Here is a 21,397-nt window from a genome sequence, read left to right on the forward strand (position 1 = left end):
TATTAGACTATTAGTTAATGTAATATTTATATACTGCTAAAATATGATATCCCAGCAAACACATGATGTTAAAATAACGTCGGATTAATGTTAGATTTTGGTCACGACGTCGGCGACCAAAATACGACGTAAATCTGACGTTAAAATACCGATGTCTAATAGACGTTTCTTTTTGACGTCGTACTAACGTCTGGTTCTGGTCGGTGTCCTGACGGTAGGTAAAAAAGATAACAAAAAATAATCCTTATTCGCTGTTGTAATTATTTAAACTTTTTTTCAAATGTTATTTGGGTTACAAATAAAGTGTTCTTATATAAATACAGACCAAGATCGCGGCGCTGCAACCTAATAAAACATATAGGTGGCGCTGTATATAGGCAAGTTACATGTGTTATTGTTATGAAATCTATTTATAGCCACAGATTTGTTTACAAGTTCCAATCATTTAACGTTGTAATATTATCATTTGTGGTACATTAATTATATGTATCAAAATTACGAGTTTTTAATAGTGCTTTAACATTTAATCATAGTGACAGAAAAGGGAAAGAAAACATAATTAACCTTAATTCGAATGTAAAGTCACGTGGATGGAAATTCAAATTCAAATTCGTATGCGTTACATTTTGGCTGTCGGTCAGGAATCGGGATGCATTGATAAGTGAATATTATAGATTTTCTTGAACAAAAAGGTCAGTTCAATTTATTAAGATTTATTTCTACTTTGTATTTGATAAATTATTGCATGATTGAAAGCACTCTTAAATTTAATTATCATTATTTGAACAGCTGAAGTAAAATGTCACACAAATTCGCGATAATGTCTAATAATAAATCTTTTTAAAATTGACATGTTTTAACTCTGCTTGTGAAGAGTTTATAATATGCCTTTCAGTACTACCAAAGAGAATGCTTAGTTTTCATATTTTTCTTAAACTGTGATGTTTTTGTCAGTTAAAATCTGAGAATTGAGAATGAATTTGTACGATTTCGAGCATTTCGGACCAAGACGTTTCGGTCCCAAATAACCCAAAACGTTCCGGTCCCAAATAACCAAAGACGTTTTGGTTCCAGACATTTCGGCATTAAATCTTTAATTTAAAACTATGAAATATTTAAGACTTCCTTAACTGTTCTATTTCAAACGTAGAATATATACAGTACATAAGTTAAAATATAATTTTCTTTTCAGGTAGTTAAAGTGTTGGACATGCTCTCAAATGTCGGAGGGACGGAAACACGTGAATATGTAAAAAGAAACATATGAAAGTAAGATTTTTGTAAATTCTCATACTTTAATCCATACTAAACTGGAGTTTAAAAGCGGCTTTTTAAATGTTCTGCATTTATGTTTACTTTTAATTTTTGTTAAAGCTCTCTTATAAAAAGTTGGCAAAATTGTTCATTAAGTTAAGATAACCATGAAAACATTTTTGCTTGTTATTTTTACATGTTTCATAAATTTCTTTTTTTTTCAGTGAAAATGATGTAACACACGCTATTGGGCGCTACAAACGCTACATATCATCCGGACAGACGAGGGGTGCTGAAAGAAGGTCATATCTTAAAGCATCACACCTCAAAATTCGTGCTAATTCTCATGGATATCTAAAAGTATAACTTTGTGAAGTAACTAAAAGGCAGCAATTTATACATTACTGACAATAATCAAAGGAGGTCAAAATATGCAAAGTGGCACTAAATGTTTTAGAAATGCTGTAGAAATATAGTTATTAAAGTACTGATAATCTGTCATAAATTGCTTGAAACATTATTATCAGAATCTTTTAACTTTTCTTAAAATTATAATATTTTCATTATTTTATTTGATAAGGCAAACTTTGATAGAAATGTGCATACATTGTTTTGTTCTTTAATATTTGTACATGTTTTCTTAGTTTCATTTATGTCATTGTTTTTGTAATACTTTTTGTTTTGTAATTAACTTATTTTATGTTTTATTTTGTTTAATTTATGAAAATTATTTAACCTTGCAGAATTTACTAAAATTGTATATATCAGCTTAAAATTGCAACTTTTATTTTAAATTAAAAGAGCATGAAACATATTTTTGCTTTTAGTTTTCCGTATACATTTCATTTGAGGGAAAGTTACTTAATAGAATGAGTTAAATTAAATTCGATCAAATCAGGATTAGCCAGAAAATATTTATGACGTGGTGAAACAAAAAAGATTAGGGGAATGATAAGATGAAGGTCAGAAAATGATCAGATTTAGGGCAGAAAAGGGTTAATATTTAGGTCGGAAAATGGTCAGATTGAGGTCGGAAAATGGTTAGAAACTGGTTAGATTTAGGTCGGAAAATGGTCAGATTGAGGTCGGAAAATGGTCAGATTGGGGTCGGAAAATGGTTAGAAAATGGTCAGATTTTGGTCAGAAAAAGGTTAAATAATGGTTAGATTCTGACGTCTACCTGACGTCAGATTATTACGTCAAAAAAACTTTCAAATCCAACCGTTTTTCCGACCGTCATCCGACGTCAGAACCTGACTTAAATCTGACGTCAGTATGATGTCTTGTGTTTGCTGGGATATTGTTATGCCTATCTGAATCTGTTTCAAGAAATCAGTATTATTGCCATGTATATTTTCTCATTGTCAGTAGGTAAAGCATATTGAAAAATAGTTAGGTTATGTAATGGTGACCAATTTGCAATGGAAGGGCCTCAATGTTAATATTGTAACAGTAAACTAGAATTAATTATTTATATAGACTACAATTTGTAGGAAGTTTGATAACAAGAAAAAGTTTGTTTTGATAAGAAGCAAGCCATCTTTGATCATGCATGCTTTAATTGAAACAATTAAAAGGGCACTGGAGACAGGTGAGTTATTTACCTCAATTATAGTTACAGTTAATCTTCAACATTTTCCAAGAATTTAGGGCAAAAAAGCCCTAGAAATCAACCAATTAATACATAGTAAAGGTCTTTTGACAAAACATTTTCTAATCAAAACATAGACAACTTTGCAATGTGCTCAATGTCCCTGTAATTTCATTGTTTCTAGTAAAGAATAAGATATTTGTAATGATAAGTCATAGTTTTTTGATGAAATTAGCATATCTTACTTTTGTATCATTGATATATAACTAGATTTTTTTCTTTAAAGGAGCACATACAAATTGTCATCAGGTTGAAAATATAAACTTGAGTGAAGAATTAAACTTAAGCCTACTTGTTGTTAGAAGTATTACATATAAAGCTAGATTGTGAAATTCCATATAAGATAGCAGCTTTAATATTGCAATATCATGAAGATTGATTATACTTATATTGTGATTAGTGTAAGGTTGTCTAATAAAGTCAATAACATGTTGATGCTGGAATATACCATTAGCCAGGAGACAATTACTTGCAGACAATTTGCCTGTAATACCATAGCTGCATCAGACAGCTGTAAAAATGATTGCATGCTATACCTGATTAGTGAGAAACTTACAATAAGAAATTATTGCTTCCACAGAGACTTCTAATGTATACATTGTAGTTGATATAACCTCAGTAAAATTATCATTATATAATTCTGAAGTTAATGTAAACATTTACTTATTTTGATCTTTTTCTATTTTATGAGCATCACTAATCCAGACAGTGATACTGCAATTTATATATATATATAAATTTTATAAACATTCAATTTTAGCTTGACCATTTTAAAATATGAAGAGATATAACACTACTTGTTGGGTGTTACCTTGCACCTTATACAATTGACACAATGTAGGTCACACAACAGTTGTTTCAGAGGATACCTGTATCTGACCATCACATCACTTATTGCATGCTATACCTGATTAGTGAAAAGCATACACTAAGAAATCATATCTCTACCCTCGGCTTTTGGCAACAGTTCCAAATGTCATCCCTGATACCTCTGTTCCCCAAACACCAATGAAATAACTGTTTTATTACCTAATACTTTGCAATCAAACTATAATATATATTGCAATAACATACAAATAACATTTTACAACTGTTTTTATTCTAAACTGCTACAACTGAATCCTACAGATGAAAAGCCACTACTGTACATTGAGCTAAGCAACGTTCATTTACCAAATAAGGGCTTTTGGAACAATATTGCTTCAACTTCAGGCACTAGAACATAATTTTATTTGCAGCTTAATGAGCTCTACTTTTAAGGCCTACTTACAGGTCACAGGGTCAAGGTCACAAGGGTCAAAGCCCTGGAGAGAATTAATTGGGTGGCATTTTTTTAATTTAATTTAGCTCTAGTTTCAGTCTGACTAAAGTTCAAATATACTTACTTCTATACCATAAAATTTATGTTTCGGCTTCTTTATAATTCAGATTTCCCAAGAAAGCTATTTTTAGCCATGCAATTAAACCGGTTTTTACACATAGGCATTAGAAGAAGTATCAAAATACAATAAAACAAACTGTTTATTTTTGTTAGCAAAAAAAAAATGTTTGAAGTAATTTTTAACAAATTAACTTTAAGTCAATTTTTAATGGGCAAGATTGTTTTGCCAGTTTACATGTAGGCTATATGGACAACGCCATGCTTGTTTTCTAAAATATGAAAATTACCTACTATTGGTTGTCCTAGGGTTAAAATAAGAAGCAGCATCTGCTTACAAAATTATGAAAGTCATAATTTGCTCACGATCAGATCTAAAAGCGGAGCATTATTTAGAGGAAATTTTAATTATATTGCACTAGTTGATTTTTGAAATGATTTGCTCTTATTTCACTGTCTTTAATACTTTGAAAGTTACATACAGTACAATACTTGAACTGTATTACTCGAGTGTTAAAAAATTAAATTTAACTATTTAGGTTGTGTGTAGCTTTTGAACCAATTGTGACGCAGACTCCTTATATGGTTTCAACTGCCCCAAAAAAAAAATCTTAAACAAATTTAAAAGAAAAGGTTTACTAGCCAATGCTTAAATGCTTCATGCATTAATTAATTGTTCATAATTACGTCTCAGTTTGAAACTTTAATGGGAAAGTTGTCTTTGAGAGAGATAAGAATCTGTATGATCAGTGTTTAATGAGCCTGGTACACAGAGAATACTAACAGCTCAATTTATACCTGTAAAGATGGTCACAAGAATTCTAGTCTTGTTACAGGTATTCCTGTTCAGCAAACAATTGATTATATTTTATCTTTTACACTACTACCACCACTCTCCTTGTGTCTTTTATGCACTCTACTTGAAAAGAATTAAAAATTATAAATAGGGCTGCTGCTGCAGATTTTTTCTTAATTCTCTTATCTTTATTTCTGGATTAGGCCTTATTATGTTAAAAGAATACAATTAAGAAATTAAAGCAAAGATATGTTTGTCATAGTTACAATTGTATATAAACTGTGAAATGTAAAATCAAGAATACATTTGTATATATTATTTTTTCTGGAAAATTCTGCATACTAAAATTTTGATTTCAGAAAGTTTAATAAATTATTATCGCTAAGCTTTCTTTGATCATAAGCATGTTGTGCTAATTTTTTCAATTTCATTACCATATATATGTATATGTTAAACATGTATATGCAATGTAATATTTTACAGAAAATGTACTACATTGATCATAGACTTTCTGGATTAAAAAAAAATTCAAATAGAATTATATGAAAACTTCAGCTTTTAAATGAAAGAGAGTTACTGAAGTTTTAGCTGTTATGAGACAGATGATGAGTAAATCAGATTTGAATTTTATTTTAGCTTATAAATTTCTATTCTCAAACCCTAACCCAAACATCATAATTATGAAAAAAGAAAAGAAAAAGATTCTTGATGTTTTGACAATGAAATGGCTATGGATGGCTAATTATGTTTGACTACCATGTTTTTAGTCTAATGAAGGCATCTAATTCTATGCAACCAGTGCAGACCAAGATCAGCCCACACTTGCATGCTGTCTGATCATGGTGTGCTCTGTTCACTTTTCATTCTGTACATTTCTAAAAATATATTCCCTTAAAGTGATTAATGGTTTTGTCCAGACTGAAAGATGGACAAGTCCATTTTAGATATTTAGTGTGGTACAGGTAAAATCACTTAATTTTTTAAAATCTACATGCATGGAGGCTATTTAAAATTTACATGCCTGGAGGCTATTTAAGATTTACATGCCTGGAGGATATTTTAGATCTACATGTATGGAGGCTATTTAAGACTTACATGTCTGGAGGCTTTATCAGATTTACATGCATGAAGTGCTATCTAAGATTTACATGCCTGGAGGTTATTTAATATTTACATACCTGGAGAATATTTAAGATTTTCACGCCTAGAAGATATGTAAGATTTACATGTCTGGAGAATATTTAATGTTTACATGCCTAGAGGATTTTTAAGATTTACACGCCTGGATGCTATTTAAGATTTACATGCCTGGAGGCTATTTAAGATTTACATGCCTGGAGGCTATTTAAGATTTACATGCCTGGAGAATATTTAAGATTAACATGCCTGGATGATTGTCTGAAGGCTATTTAAGATTTACATGCCTAGAGGATATTTAAGATTTGCATGCCTGGAGGCTATATAAGATTTACATGCATGAGGGCTATTAAGATTTACATGCCTAGAGGCTATTTAAGATTTACATGCCTTGAGAATATTTAAGATTTGCATGCCTGGAGGATATTTAAAATTTACATGCCTGGAGGATATTTAAGATTTACAGGCCTTGATGCTATTTAAGATTTACATGCATTGAGGCTCTTTAAGATTTACATGCATGAGGGCTATTAAGATTTACATGCCTGGTGGCTATTTAAGATTAACATGCCTTGAGAATATTTAAGATTTGCATGCCTGGAGGATATTTAAAATTTACATGCCTGGAGGATATTTAAGATTTACAGGCCTTGATGCTATTTAAGATTTACAGGTCTTGATGTTATTTAAGATTTACATGCACAGAGGCTATTGAAGATTTACATGCCTTGAGAATATTACAGATTTGCATGCCTGGAGAATATTTAAGATTTACATGCCTGGAGGCTATTTAAGATTTACATGCCTGGAGACTATGTAAGATTTACATGCCTGGAGGATATTTAAAATTTACATGCCTGGAGGATATTTAAGATTTACAGGCTTTGATGCTATTTAAGATTTACAGGTCTTGATCTTATTTAAGATTTACATGCACAGAGGCTATTTAAGATTTACATGTATGGAGGCTATTTAAAATGTACATGTATGGAGGCTATTAAGATTTACATGCATGAGGGCTGTTAAGATTTACATGCCTGGAGGCTATTTAAGATTTACATGCCTTGAGAATATTTAAGATTTGCATGCCTGGAGAATATTTAAAATTTACATGCCTGGAGGATATTTAAGATTTACAGGCCTTGATGCTATTTAAGATTTACATGCATTGAGGCTCTTTAAGATTTACAAGCATGAGGGCTATTAAGATTTACATGCCTGGTGGCTATTTAAGATTTACATGCCTTGAGAATATTTAAGATTTGCATGCCTGGAGGATATTTAAAATTTACATGCCTGGAGAATATTTAAGATTTACAGGCCTTGATGCTATTTAAGATTTACAGGTCTTGATGTTATTTAAGATTTACATGCCTTGAGAATATTTAAGATTTACATGTATGGAGGCAATTTAAAATGTACATGTATGGAGGCTATTAAGATTTACATGCCTTGAGAATATTACAGATTTGCATGCCTGGAGAATATTTAAGATTTACATACCTGGAGGCTATTTAAGATTTACATGCCTGGAGACTTTGTAAGATTTACATGCCTGGAGGATATTTAAAATTTACATGCCTGGAGGATATTTAAGATTTACAGGCCTTGATGCTATTTAAGATTTACAGGTCTTGATGTTATTTAAGATTTACATGCACAGAGGCTATTTAAGATTTACATGTATGGAGGCTATTTAAAATGTACATGTATGGAGGCTATTGAGATTTACATGCGTTTAGAATATTACAGATTTGCATGCCTGGAGAATATTTAAGATTTACATGCCTGGAGACTATGTGAGATTTACATGCCTGGAGGTTATTTAAAATTTACACGCCTGGAGGCTTTTTAAGATTTACAGGTCTTGTTGCTATTTAAGAATGTACATGTATGGTCAGGCTATTAAGATTTACATGCCTTGAGAATATTAAAGATTTGCATGCCTGGAGGATATTTAAGATTTATTTGCCTAGAGACTATGTAAGATTTACATGCCTGGAGGATATTTAAGATTTATTTGCCTGGAGGCTATTTAAGATTTACATGCCTGGAGGATATTTAAGATTTATTTGCCTGGAGGCTATTTAAAATTTACATGCCTGGAGGCTATTTAAGATTTACATGCACGGATGCTTTTTAAGATTTACATGCCTGGAGGATATTTAAGATTTACATGCTTTGAGGCTGTCAGACTAGTATCAAAAAGGTTCTTGCTTCTATGCAGCTTTTTTGTATGTTCAATTCTTTATTAAAAGCATTTTATTATTTAGATTATTTTTCATTCATAAAAGCTTTAATATTGTTATTGTCACGTTTACTTAAAAGCTTACAAACTTGATGAATGTGATGATAATTTATTATACATTAGGGATTGGTTGTCATTTATCATAAATATTTTAGATTACATTGATAATTACATATTTTAGGTCTGAACATGGTGATATGTAAACTGCAAAATTTCTTGTTTAAGAAAAATGATCATTTTAACTTTAGTTATTTTTTTATATATTGAATGCTGTATAAATTAATAGCACCCTTTTGGACCGTCTTAAATGGCATAACATACTCCTAATGCTGTATTCATCACAAGATCAAATAACTGATAACACTACATTAGCTTAAAAAGATTCTATGCTAATATGAATAATATTTTGTAAAAGCATTAACGCCCAAACATTAAAACATCCATGGTTAAATGAACATTTTCAAAGTGACTTTACATGAGTAATTAAGTTTTACATCAATAAGTTAAATTGATCGTGCCAGTAACTTAATGTATTTGAAGTCCAGAAAAGAACATCTAAGTAATGAATTAAATACTAAATATTACAACAAATCTCGTCATCTTACATCTAACCTTTATGATTAATATTATCTGGATGTACTGTTGCACTCAGCGTTTAAAATGAAGTAACATAATATGAAAAAAAATTATACTTTAAATAAGAAATTTATGCTAGCTAATGCAAACAGTCATGTGCCAGCCACCTAATCTTAATTGACAGATAGAGTTCTGTTTTGTTATGTTATTTTCATTTTAAAACTTTTAACAAGTTATTCAAGGGACCATTAGATTCTGATTTTTAAAAAGCTATATTTAGCAAAATGAAGTGCAAACCTTGGTACACAGATTATTTATAGGCAAATTGTCGATTTATTTTACATATTTGAAGAAAAGTATCATAACCCTATTTCAAAAAGAGTTCTCATAAGTTTTTATCCACTCTTTACAAATATACATAATTATATTTTGAATGACCGCATCATGGGTTCTGTTTTAGTTTGATAGATTCAAGATTATAGATTCAAGATTTTATTAAGGCACAAACATAATGTCTATTGCCATAAACAATAATGGCGTGTATACATACATATAAACATATTAACAAATGCATAAAAGATCTAAATACGAGAAAAGTAATATTACATATATAATATCACAGTCATGAAATAAATATTAAGACTATTATAATTAATGTTTGAAATTAGTTGGAATTAGCTACTAGTTGTTTCTCTAGCTAAAGTTGCATAGTAAATAAATTGAGATAATTTCTTTATAACATTCTGTTGTGAGTTATTCATTAACATTTTAAATTTGTGTACATTTGGCCAAGAGCAGTAGTATTTAGGTAAATATTCTCTTCGTAGATCAATGTAATACGGACAAGCAAGTAAAAAATGATATTCCGTTTCCACTACATTCATATTGTATTTTAAACAAAATCGTTGATTTCTTTCAATATTTCTAAATCTTCCTTCTTCAATCATTAATTTATGAGCAGAACATCTAAAACGTGAAAGGGCTATTCTATATTTATTATTTATAATACAATCAAGATACTTCTCTTTTCCAAACGTGCTTTTTATTAAACTATACGTATCAAGTTTGCTAGAATTATTTATTTCAGAAAACCATTGTTGATAATATTGATCATATATACGTTGGATAATAGACTTAAGAAAAATAGAATGTGGGTTATCAAATAAGTAAGAAAAGCCTAAGTCTTGAAGGAGACATTTTACATCATTGGTCCATTTATTAACAAACTGATTGTTATTATCTGTCATCATCATAAGTTTATACAAAAATGAATCTGGATTCTTAGCAGTTCTAAACCAAAACTTTACAATACTAATCTTACGTAAAACAAGAAGGGGAACTCTACCTAATTCACCATATACGGTAGCATTACATGTTTGTTGTCTAACACCTAAAACTTGCTTTATAAACTTTTTTATGAACTCGCTCAATATCTGGTGAATTATGAAAGCCCCATATTTCAGACCCATAGTTAAGAATAGGCATTATCATAGAATCAAACAGTTTAATTTTTTCAGAAACATTCAATGACAAGTTATCAAAAAGCGAGTTGAGTGCATATAAAGCCTTGAAGGCTTGCTCAGATAAACATTTTTGTGCTTGATTAAAGCTACCGTTTGAGGAAATTGTTACACCCAAGTATACAAAGTTTTTAACAATATTAAGAATTTTATTATCGTAAAGAAAAACATCATTTGAAGGTCTATTGCCCTTTTTACATATCATTACAACTGACTTGTCGGGGTTAACAGTTATTCCCCAGTTTTGACAATATAAATGTAGTTTGTCTAATAATATTTGTAATCCTTCTTTTGTATATGAGAACAACACAGTATCATCAGCAAACAATAAAAGAAATAATTTTAAATCTTCCATAGAGAAAAAATCTATATTGTCATCGTATAAAAAGTCATACATATCATTAATAAAAAATATAAACAACAGAGGAGATAATGGTTCTCCTTGTTTAACGCCTGTGTTACAATCGAAAAATTCACTTAAGGAGCCATTTACTCTTACACATGTTTTAACATTTTCATACATGACTTTTAACATATTTACAATTCTAGAAGACGCTCCGTGTTTTATTAGTTTTAACCATATACCATTCCTATAAACAACATCAAAAGCTTTACGAAAATCAATAAATGCACAATATAATGTTTTATTTTCATTTTTTATTACTTTATTTATTATTGAGTTAAGAGCAAAAATACAGTCTATAGTACTTTTATCTTTACGAAAACCAAATTGATAGTCGGACAGCAAATTATTACTTTCTGCCCACCCTCGTAGGCGAGAATCTAACATAATTGAAAATATTTTTGAAAAAACACTAGTTAAAGTAATGCCTCTATAATTATTTACATCACTAGAGTTTCCCTTTTTAGGCACGGGAACAATAATTCCTTTTGTCCAGGTTTCAGGATAAACACAATTTATATACATATAATTGAACAATTTACAAAGGGTTGGTGTAATTATATCTTTACACTCTAAAAAAATCTCACTTATTAAATTATCAACACCTCCGCTTTTCCCGCACTTTAATGATGAAATTGCTTTTTCAGTTTCTGATATTGTAAACTCTTTATCTAATTGTAAAATAACATTCTCTTCTAAACAAGCCTCAGCCAAATTACTCTCTGTTTCATCATTGCTAAATACATTGTCTACTGAAAAAAGGGTTTTAAAATGTTCAAAAAATTCCTCTTTGCTAATGTCACTCGCTGTTGATTTTTTATTTTTTATTTTACGTATTTCTTTCCAAAATTTTTTTGGTTGATGTTTTGCTAAATATTGTAGATTTTGCTTTTGATTTATATTGTATTTTGCACGTGCTTTCTTTTTTGAAATTTTATAACAATTGCGTTTAGTTTTTAATAACATTGTGTTTTCAGAAGATTTGTTTTTCCTATAATATCGATTAGCTATTCTAAACTCCCGCCGTGCCACCTCGCAGTCATTGTTAAACCAGGGACTTTTATATTTTCTTTTATTTTCATGTTTCTTATTTTTTTCAATTGAACACTTCTTACCAAAAATATTAAATGCTTTGTCGTAAAGAATATTTGATATTTGAAATACACCATCATTAACACCGATTTCCTGCGATACAATATTGCTTACAATATTATCTATATTACATAATTCTGATAAAATAGCAGATCTATAACCATCAGTTTTATTTTCATCCCATACGATTTTATCATAAAAACAACTATTATTACAAGAACATAAATTTGTACAAGGATTTACAGTTATATCTATTTCAATAGGACAATGTGTCGATATAGAGTATAAATCGTGAACTATAAAGTTTGAAACAAGGGGGAACAACTCGTGCGAGCATAATGCATAATCAATCAGGCTATTGCCGTTCGGTGAAAGGTTCGTGTAACTACCAATACCGGCATCGTCACCGACCCTACCATTTATAATACATATATTGCTACTTTGACATAATTCTAATAATCTGTTCCCGTGTGTATTGATAACTGTATCCATAGAAAATCTATGGGGAATGTTAGGATTATTATCACAATCATCACTGTGTTCAATAGTTGAAATAAATTTCTCAAAATATGAACTATTTTGAACGTAGTCTAATTTACTACCACATCTAGAGTTTAAATCACCCATTACGGCTAATTGACCTATTTGAGAGTATTTACGAATACCTTTTTCTAAGACTTCAAAAAACCCCTCTTCATGTAAAGTATAATATATGGAATTACTAGGTGGTATGTACAAGCAGCATAAATAAATATCAGTTTGTAATTTAAAGAACCTTTTACTTAGTTTTATCCATGTAACTCCACTAGTATCTGTTTCCATAACTGAGATAGCCTCTTTAAATTGTTTTCGGTAAAAAGAAACAAATTTACCTTATGACCCCTTTTGGACTTCAAACTTTCAATATTGGTACTGTAACACATTCAAATTCATCTATTTGGTTCATCTCATTATCTTTTTTTAAGTTTTGCAAAGGAAAATAATGTCAACGTTAACAATAAAATTAAGAAAATCATCGTCCTTAATACAATTTTAAGGCCCTCAACGTTCCATGAAATAATGGAGAGGTCATACTTTTCTCGTAAATCCTAGTCACTAGACACGTTCCGTGCATAACTGTCGGGGTTAAATAACTGGTTATCGATAAATAGTTTATCTCGCACCAATACCGCTTTTCTACCTTGATTTCTCGCTTTAGTAAGTTCCGGAATGAACTGTTTTTTTCTTTCTTTGACCTCTGGGGGAAACTGTTCTGACACGTTATAATCACTTTGTTTTAAATTAATGTTTTTCAAGGCATTTTTTACAAGCATTTTTGAATCTGTATTTTGAAATTTGGCAACCACAGGTCGAATTTTCCCTTTGACAAAGCTGCCAATTCTACGGGCCCTATCAATTTCAATTCTGCTACTTGCTCCTGATATATGTAATACTTTTTCGCAGAAATCAAAAATCTTATACACACAATTCTCAGTACTGGATACTGCCGAACTGGTCAAGTGTGACGTCATCGACGCATCGGTAGTGCCTGCGTCATAAGCACTTGAATTGCCTCGACCCATCCATGCAGGTTTTTGCGGCCCTTGATGTGTTTTGGGATATTCGATGTTACTGTCCCGGCGAGGATCTTCGATATTGGACTCGTTAATCACACCAGTAGACGATAATGCTTTTATCTGCGAGCTGCCCTCCGGAATGCCAAAAAACAAGAGATTGTCACGCATGGAGCGACATTTAAGATCTATAACTGACTCCTTCAAGCTACTATTTTCATTGTTTATGTCAGAATTTTGTTTTTTCAGAGATTTAACTTCACACTGTAAATGTTCAATATTCTTCTTATTAACATTTGTGCAGACAGAAAGTGTGTCGTATTGGTCACTCATGAATTTTTGGCTTTTTTCAATACCGTTAATTTTCGACTCCATGCTATTCAGTCGTGATGTAAGGTCCGTTATTGAACTTTGAATGCTATTTAACTGGTTTAACTTTTGATCAACTTTGTCAAGCCTTTCCAGAATACATTGAAGAATGTCATTATGTTGACTTGTTTGTGTATATGGAATGTTTTGCTGTAAATGCACAGGCGAACCAGAGTTCAAATTCATGTATGATGGCGTATACGGGTATATTGGGGGTAAAGAGTATGACTGATTACCATGATTGCTTGGCGAAGTTTGTCCCGGCTGCACGGGTAAATCGATGTGCTGTTTAGGGTTGTTTGTCGCCATCTTGTTCTTTGTTTGTCTCTTACCGCCAGTGTCCGTTTCGTTCGGAGTGATGTCTTTGCGTTTTCTGCCCATCAGACAAAAACTAAATAGCACCAACTTATTTCACACATTGTAATCCACCACTAGTTCAAATTGTTAATTAAAAGATATCCGTTTTGACTGTTAAATTAATTTTTTATTATCCGATTTACTGAGAAGAAAAAATTACACCGCCATTACAACGCATGCGCAAACAATAATGATAAGTCATGAAGTTTAAAACAATTAAACTTGAAGTATCAACTTGTGAAATTGAATACTTTGGCATTTTACTCATAAAATGTCACACCCAATTATATTTCAATAAAATATAATGTCAACTTCTGAAATTCTTTGATGTATCAAAATACATTTTATTGGATGTTAAAAGCCAATAAAGAAAATATTAACACCTTTGAATAATACTGAAATATTGTGAAACTGTCATAAATGTGTTGACAGCAATAAAAACAGAAAATGAAGCATCTTAATTTAACAATAACAATTTATTTACTTACGAAATTGTGTAATTTGTACTCAAGCATACTTTCAACTTTAAACTTATATCTACTGTATAGTTTGATTTTATTGAACTGTCAATAATTAATACATTATAAGCACTCATTAAATATTAGATCCCAGTTCGGTTCTGTCCCTGAAATTCACAAGACTTAATATTTTAGACTTAAGTCAGACTAGCTAAATAAAGCATACAGCCATCACATCTGCAGTAGCACAATTGGTTAAGTGGTTGCCTATAATATAAGAAAAGTCAATGGTTCGAACACTACTTCTGGTATTTGTTGTTTTTATCTTTTTTAATTTTTTTTCAATGGAAATGGTTGATTTCTTTAAAACGTGTACAAATGGGTGTGGAGCAACTCAAACAACTTTGTTTTGTTTTGTATTGTATAATTCAGATTTTAAATGACATTTTTAAATCAAAACTTGAAAAGACAATTGGATTTTAAATATTTATTTTTTATTGATGTTGTTAAAAAAGAGGAAAGACTTTGCCAAAATATGTGCAAAACATATTAAAACAAAAACAACAACTTTAAAACAATAATGTTGAAAATAAAAATATGGAAAAAAACAACCCATGTATACCTTACAATATGTAGGACATAAAAATAGTACAAAACCGTCGCTTACCCAGCTATAACAATAATTATGATTATCTTATAGAAAAAATTCAACATCATCTCATGGACTTTACGAAAATAAATTTATTGAAGATTAATATATTAATTTGCATTGACTGTATTATACAAAAATGACAGGTTAATAAAATAATGACAATAATAATCTCTCTGCCCTTTCAGCAGTATTTTTTTTTTTCAAAAAGTTAAATAGTATTTCTGTCAATTATTGTCATAATTATGATATTATAATTTATATACAAAATATCAAAGCTCTAAGCCTTGTCACCTTCAGACAAGAAGATTTTCTAATTTTTTACTATATATACATAGTGAAAATCAGTGACATCCCCCCCCCCACCCTGGCGGGGCCAATTATGACCCCAGGGCTATAATTTGAACAATCTTGGTACTGAGGTTCACTACACAATGTTTCATGCAAAATATCTAACCTCTAGCATTTTTCAATTTCGAGAAGATGATTTTTTTTAAAGTTTTTACTATAGACATATAAGGAAAACCTGTATAACCCCCAGGGCTAATTTTGACACTAGAGGCAAAATTTGAACAACTTTGGTCATATGAGGCTGATATTTTATGAAAAGTGGTAGTCGAAAGTGAAATATAATAATTTTCATACCAATCCTGTATTTATAGAAAAAACTTGAATTTTCTGTTTATTATATATGTTTTTTTCTATTTTTGGACATTACAATTTGAAAGACTTCCCCAAAACTTTTGTGTATTGGCAGAATTTAGAAAAAAGTAGTCAGTGGCAAGACACTAGTGAAAATACGGAAAATGAATTGATGCATTTTATGTCATCAATATTTCTCAATATTTCATTTATGTATAAAGTATATACTCGTAAAATTTTACCTTAACTATTTATCTATAATATATAACTATACTGTCTACAATGTTAACTCAACAATAAAATTTTCCAATAAAACACATGTCAGTTTATTTTTATGTATTATTTAAAAACACACTAAAAATTTTAACAGTAATAAATGTGCCACATGGTACTTATAATATGTTGTTCATACTATAATACAAAAAGACTGGATAGAAATAAGTATCATATAAGTGACATGTCTGATTTTGATTTTGATAAAGTTATAAATGTGAATTAATCAGTTTAAGTCATGTATGAACATCTGATAAATTTGTTTGATAGCTATAACAAGTTTTCAGCGGTCTGATCATATAGTCTGCACTGTTTCCTTTTCAGTCAGTCAATTTTTTTAATAATTTCCCCCAAAATGATGACTCTGGTTTAGTCCAGATTGAAAAACAAACAAGTTCATTTAAGCATATAGTAAGGGTAAATTTAAGGTACCAACATTAAAATTATCACAGCAAAAACAAGTTTTTATATGTATGAAATTCAAATGGCAATAACTTGTTCAGATAATTTCAAACTTGTGAATTCCGGAAACTTTCATATTCCGCACTTTTTGCCTAGTCCCACAGGTGTTCGTTTTTCAGAAGTTACATTGTAAATTTTTTGATAAACCTATTTAAATGAGTGCATATATATTAACTGGGTACAAAGCAGAGTGTTTTAATTACTTAGCTATATGTCTGTAAGCTCGAAACGCAGGTGCAATCCCTATTAATTACAATCACCAATAATATTTTGTACATATTTTCAATTTGATTCCAATGCAACAAATCATGTAGCCTGTCATTTGAACTATAATTCCTCCACCATTGTTTGCTCCTTATTAGATCAATGATCAAATTTCAAAACAAGAAACATCTTTCAATAATAAAGATCCAGCTGTGGTAAAAAGATGAAGACAGATTTTTTACACTCTGATTGGTTTTTTAGGGTCTACAAGCAGCATGTCCTCTCCAAGTGGGTCATCCTCTGACATATCAAAATTAACATGATGTAGTTTTAATTCAGGATCTTTAAGTTTGTATTTAGGAGCTGGTACTCGTCTAGGATTGACCATAAATGGTGCAAAAGGCTGGTGCAAATTGGCTGCTGGTGTTTGTTTTGGTTTTGGAGTAACTGGTTTTTTAGCACCTGGTTTTGAAGTTTGTGATTTGTTTTGTTTTGGTGTATTTGCATTTTGTGCTTTTGGTTTTGGAGTAGGTTTACCACTATCGGGCTTGGATAAATTTCCGTTTCGATACTCGTATATGAGTTTAGCTAGGTGATGTTGACTTCCAAGTCCGTCCAGGTTTCGGATCTTACATTCCTCAAATTGCATTTTCTGCATCCGCGAATCACATGTTATATACATCCATTTAAATTTTAGATTGGGCTCAACTGCTTGAAACACATGAAATTTTTTGTAAGTTATAAACATAGTGAATATATCAGATGGTATAGATTTCATGGCATTTCTAGCTGTTTTATAGTCAGACAGATAGAATCCCGCATTATCTGTAGCTTTCTTGTTGTATATACCAAGTTTCTGGCCTATTTCCACAGAAGCTGGGAATGGTTTTTTATCATACAAAAGATTTGGTCGATATTGCCAAAAGCCCATTGGAAAGTAAACTTGATTCTCTTTAACTGTATTCATACGTACTCTGTTTAGATATTGACTTGTAAAATTCGGAGACATCTCACTGTTTACAGTTGTCAGTAAAATTAACACATCGCTTTTAAACTCTGTCTGTAACTTGTCCATAATGTTGATATCAGTTACTGCATTTTCCAGTGCTTTCCAGTACAATTTTTCTTTAGAATTATACTTTTTATTCGTATCATCAATAACTTTCTTTGCCTTCTCAAATGGGTCCTTGGTGGCTTTTGCTGCTGGATATAACAATGCCACAATTAAGTAAACATCTTGTTTTGTTACTAAACAAGAGTGGGCATAAGAAACCAAAAACTTCTCTAGAGAATCTACATTTGTTGGTTGTAATGGTAGTATAATATGGAGTGGTATATTCTCAGTTACAAATGGGGTTGGAACAAGTTCAACATTCCCAATTGGTCGTACTAAATGAACACGTTTAAATACCTTACCATTGTTCTTTGTTTTATCTAAAAGAAGTATGTCAATTGTGTATTCCATTCCACGATTAGGATCAAACCTACGATAACCATTTACAATTGTCTCGAGCGTAAACCTTGAAGGATATTTCTTGTTCAAGTTTTCAGCTATTTCTCTCTTGATGTCAAGTATGTCTGGTATGTCAGCCCCTGATAAATCCTTAACATTCGTGACTTCATCATCAAGGAACATGTCTTTTTCTGTGAAGTACACCCATGGAATTATAGAGAATCTGTTGTCTACTTGTGTGGATGGTTTGGTCCCTAGAGGCCAGGATAAACTGTCCCGACCTCCTGGTGAATGTTGACTGAGGTCAATAATGTTTGCTTTAGCGGCATCAATCTGACTTTGAACTTCAGTTAAATCTTTTGTACAAAAATATCTGTGTATTTTATAAAATGAAACATCGTCCAGCATTGGATAAAATGTTAATGACTGATTGAAAGAATGATCTGATTTTAAATGCAAGATATCTAAATCAAAGTCAAAATTATCTAATTTGAAAGCTTTCATTTTGTGTCCATTTTTCCAAGGTGTGCAGAATTTGTTAGAGGCATGATGTATACACTGTGCAAATCTTTTTCCTGGATTTCCTTGTTTATTGTTGACTGAACACCAAGTTAACTCTGATAACACCTTGGATATGATAGAGTATGATATAAGAATACCGCTGTGTAAAGTACAGAAATCTCCATCCTGAGCAAGGTTACCAGAGTAGACATCTTCTGTAATACTCATATATTTCAGAAAGTCATGATATTTTTGTGCACGCAGATATGTTCTATCTGTTACAAAAAGATAAAAGTCGTAGGCTTCTGGTAAGTTTTTCTTTATATATGTTAGAACAAGTATTGGCAACATTTCAGGGTTGGTATCCTCAAACGCAACAATTTTCAGTCCTTTTAGTTCAGATTTTATTTTTCCACTGCTGAAGAATATGACTTCAGGGAAATGTCTAGCGGTTGTTTTCTCAAAAGCTACACCAAGTTTTTCTATAGTACTTGGACTTGTTAAAACTGCTACAAATAACTTCTCTTTCCAATGTAATTCATCTTTAATAGTATGAGGTCTATAGAACTTTTTTCTTGTCACATTTAAATTTACAGATATATTTAGTGTAGATAAATTGATAATTCTTGCCACAAAATCTAAATTTTCATCTTCAGGAATAGTGGCATCAACACTTCTTTTACGGATTTTTTTAACAGTCTTTATGTTTAAAGACCTTTGCGTGATTTCCTCAGCAGTAAGTCCGTTATCCTTGCTATTACATCCCATTTCCATTATCAGCATATGAATAGTAATTCCAAGACAAACCCCTACTACCACTGGGGCAACACTAGATATATAAAACTTTCTGTAAACTCGAAAATGAAATCTTGAAAATCCGAAAGAAGATGATTTATTTTGACTGCGTCCCATGGTTCCGTATGTTTTTAACTATTCAGATCAACTTTAATTATTGTTTGTATTGTTTGTGTTAGATAAATTGAAGAATTATTTAAATTTTTGATATGATAGTGCCTTGGTGTCTCAAACTTATGAAATGCGAAATTTGATGTAAAAAATGAGAGGAAATAAAGTGTGTATGAAGTCATGTGGAACATAATTACATTGGCAATTATCTACGTATGTATTATTATCATTTTGATAGGCTGTTTCACTTCATAAAGCGTATAAGGTAGGTAAGTTAGGTTTACGGGTGGGTGGTTTTCTGTTGAAGGTAGGACACTTAACAAAGATGACTATTGTGATGTTTTTAAATTATGTTCAGAAAATTTTTTGTAATTGATTATTATTATGAACAAGTTGTTTTATGATTCGAATTTTGATCACGTAGACAAAATCTTGTTTTGTTGTTGTTATTTTTTACTAAAAGGTTAAACACATTAAGAGTATAAAGTGGAGAAACATTAAACAAAAATAATATTGATCACTTAAAAGACAAGAATTACTTTAATATTTTATTGGGCAATAACTTTAACAAACCAGTTTTGGTAAATACATTTACATTTTGTATATGGAGTCATAAATATTTCAGACATATGAAGAATTAAATAAATGTTCTTTCAAATTCTATAAAAAATTAATATTATTTGATAAATTTAAGAATATTTCTTGCGAATTTTTAATATTAGATATTTATGAAGATATTATCAACAAAACAAAATTAATGCAAATGCAATTAAATTAATACACAAAAGGAATAGTGAAACACATATTTATTTGTAACATTAAGATTTAAGTGTATAATACTGACACATAAAACAAATTATGTTTCCAAAATACTGAAATATTTTTTATATATATATATATATATATATATATTTGTGATTGAACTTACTCTGTCCATTACATATCTCTATACAATAACAATTATAATATTTTTGACATTAAGAATTAAAAACAACAGTGATTATAAATTGAATATATAATATATAACAAGCTGAAAACTAGATTTTGCAATTGTTGCTATACTGTCAATGAGATGCCATTACAAGGGCATCCGTGGACGAGTGGTTTGAGTTGTTGATTTCAAACCACTTGCATCTCACCGTTTTAGGTTTGAACCTTACAAACGTCTTCAGATACTTTCATGTGAGATAACTATCCAGCAAGCTAAAAGGAACGTCGGTGGTTCTACTCAGGTGCTGGTTTGTGCCTTCAATAACACACAGAGGGTTAGGGTTTAAGCCCAGAGGGGCACCTGAGATCTTTCTCCTCCAGTGAAGCATGACTTATACTGTGTTGGTGCAACATAAAACCCAATAATAATAAAAAACCTGTCCAATAATACTATACTCACTATTATAACCTGAATATCTCTGTACCCTTGCTTTATTTAAAGCTTCCTAAAATGTCAGATATACACATCTCTTAAATGTATAACGTTAATAAAACATTCAAGACATCTGCAAATTCTTAAATTCT

The 21,397-nt window shown here is 30.7% G+C and overlaps 2 protein-coding genes and 1 long non-coding RNA gene across 4 annotated transcripts in view; 2 read left to right on the forward strand and 1 right to left on the reverse strand.

The window, feature by feature from the left end:
* Positions 1-600: 600 nt before the first annotated feature.
* Positions 601-2,053, forward strand: LOC132724233 (uncharacterized). The gene is made up of 3 exons (XR_009624878.1): positions 601-692; positions 1,193-1,269; positions 1,479-2,053. It is a non-coding gene; the product is annotated as an uncharacterized LOC132724233 (long non-coding RNA).
* A 713-nt stretch (positions 2,054-2,766) lies between these two features.
* Positions 2,767-21,397, forward strand: part of LOC132724229 (synaptotagmin-7-like) — a 210,658-nt gene continuing 192,027 nt past the window's right edge. Inside the window, exon 1 of one of the 2 annotated variants that reach the window (XM_060709053.1) lies at positions 2,767-2,845. In XM_060709053.1, the coding sequence (XP_060565036.1) occupies positions 2,803-2,845 (43 nt within the window). In that variant the 5' untranslated portion in view covers positions 2,767-2,802. The remainder of the gene's footprint in view (positions 2,846-21,397) is intronic. The other variant, XM_060709054.1, reaches the window with a different exon arrangement.
* LOC132724228 (chondroitin sulfate glucuronyltransferase-like) lies at positions 17,021-20,035 on the reverse strand. The gene has a single exon (XM_060709052.1). The coding sequence runs from the start codon at positions 19,886-19,888 to the stop codon at positions 17,261-17,263; it is 2,628 nt and encodes an 875-aa protein (XP_060565035.1). The 5' UTR covers positions 19,889-20,035; the 3' UTR covers positions 17,021-17,260.

The sequence above is a fragment of the Ruditapes philippinarum genome, unplaced genomic scaffold (genome assembly GCF_026571515.1).
Source record: "Ruditapes philippinarum isolate M1 unplaced genomic scaffold, ASM2657151v2 ctg2418_1_1_1_1, whole genome shotgun sequence".
NCBI classification, from domain to species: domain Eukaryota; kingdom Metazoa; phylum Mollusca; class Bivalvia; order Venerida; family Veneridae; genus Ruditapes; species Ruditapes philippinarum.

Coding starts and splice junctions, on each gene's coding strand:
- LOC132724228 (XM_060709052.1), bottom strand. CDS start 19,888: ATGGGACGCAGTCAAAATAAATCATCTTCTTTCGGATTTTCAAGATTT.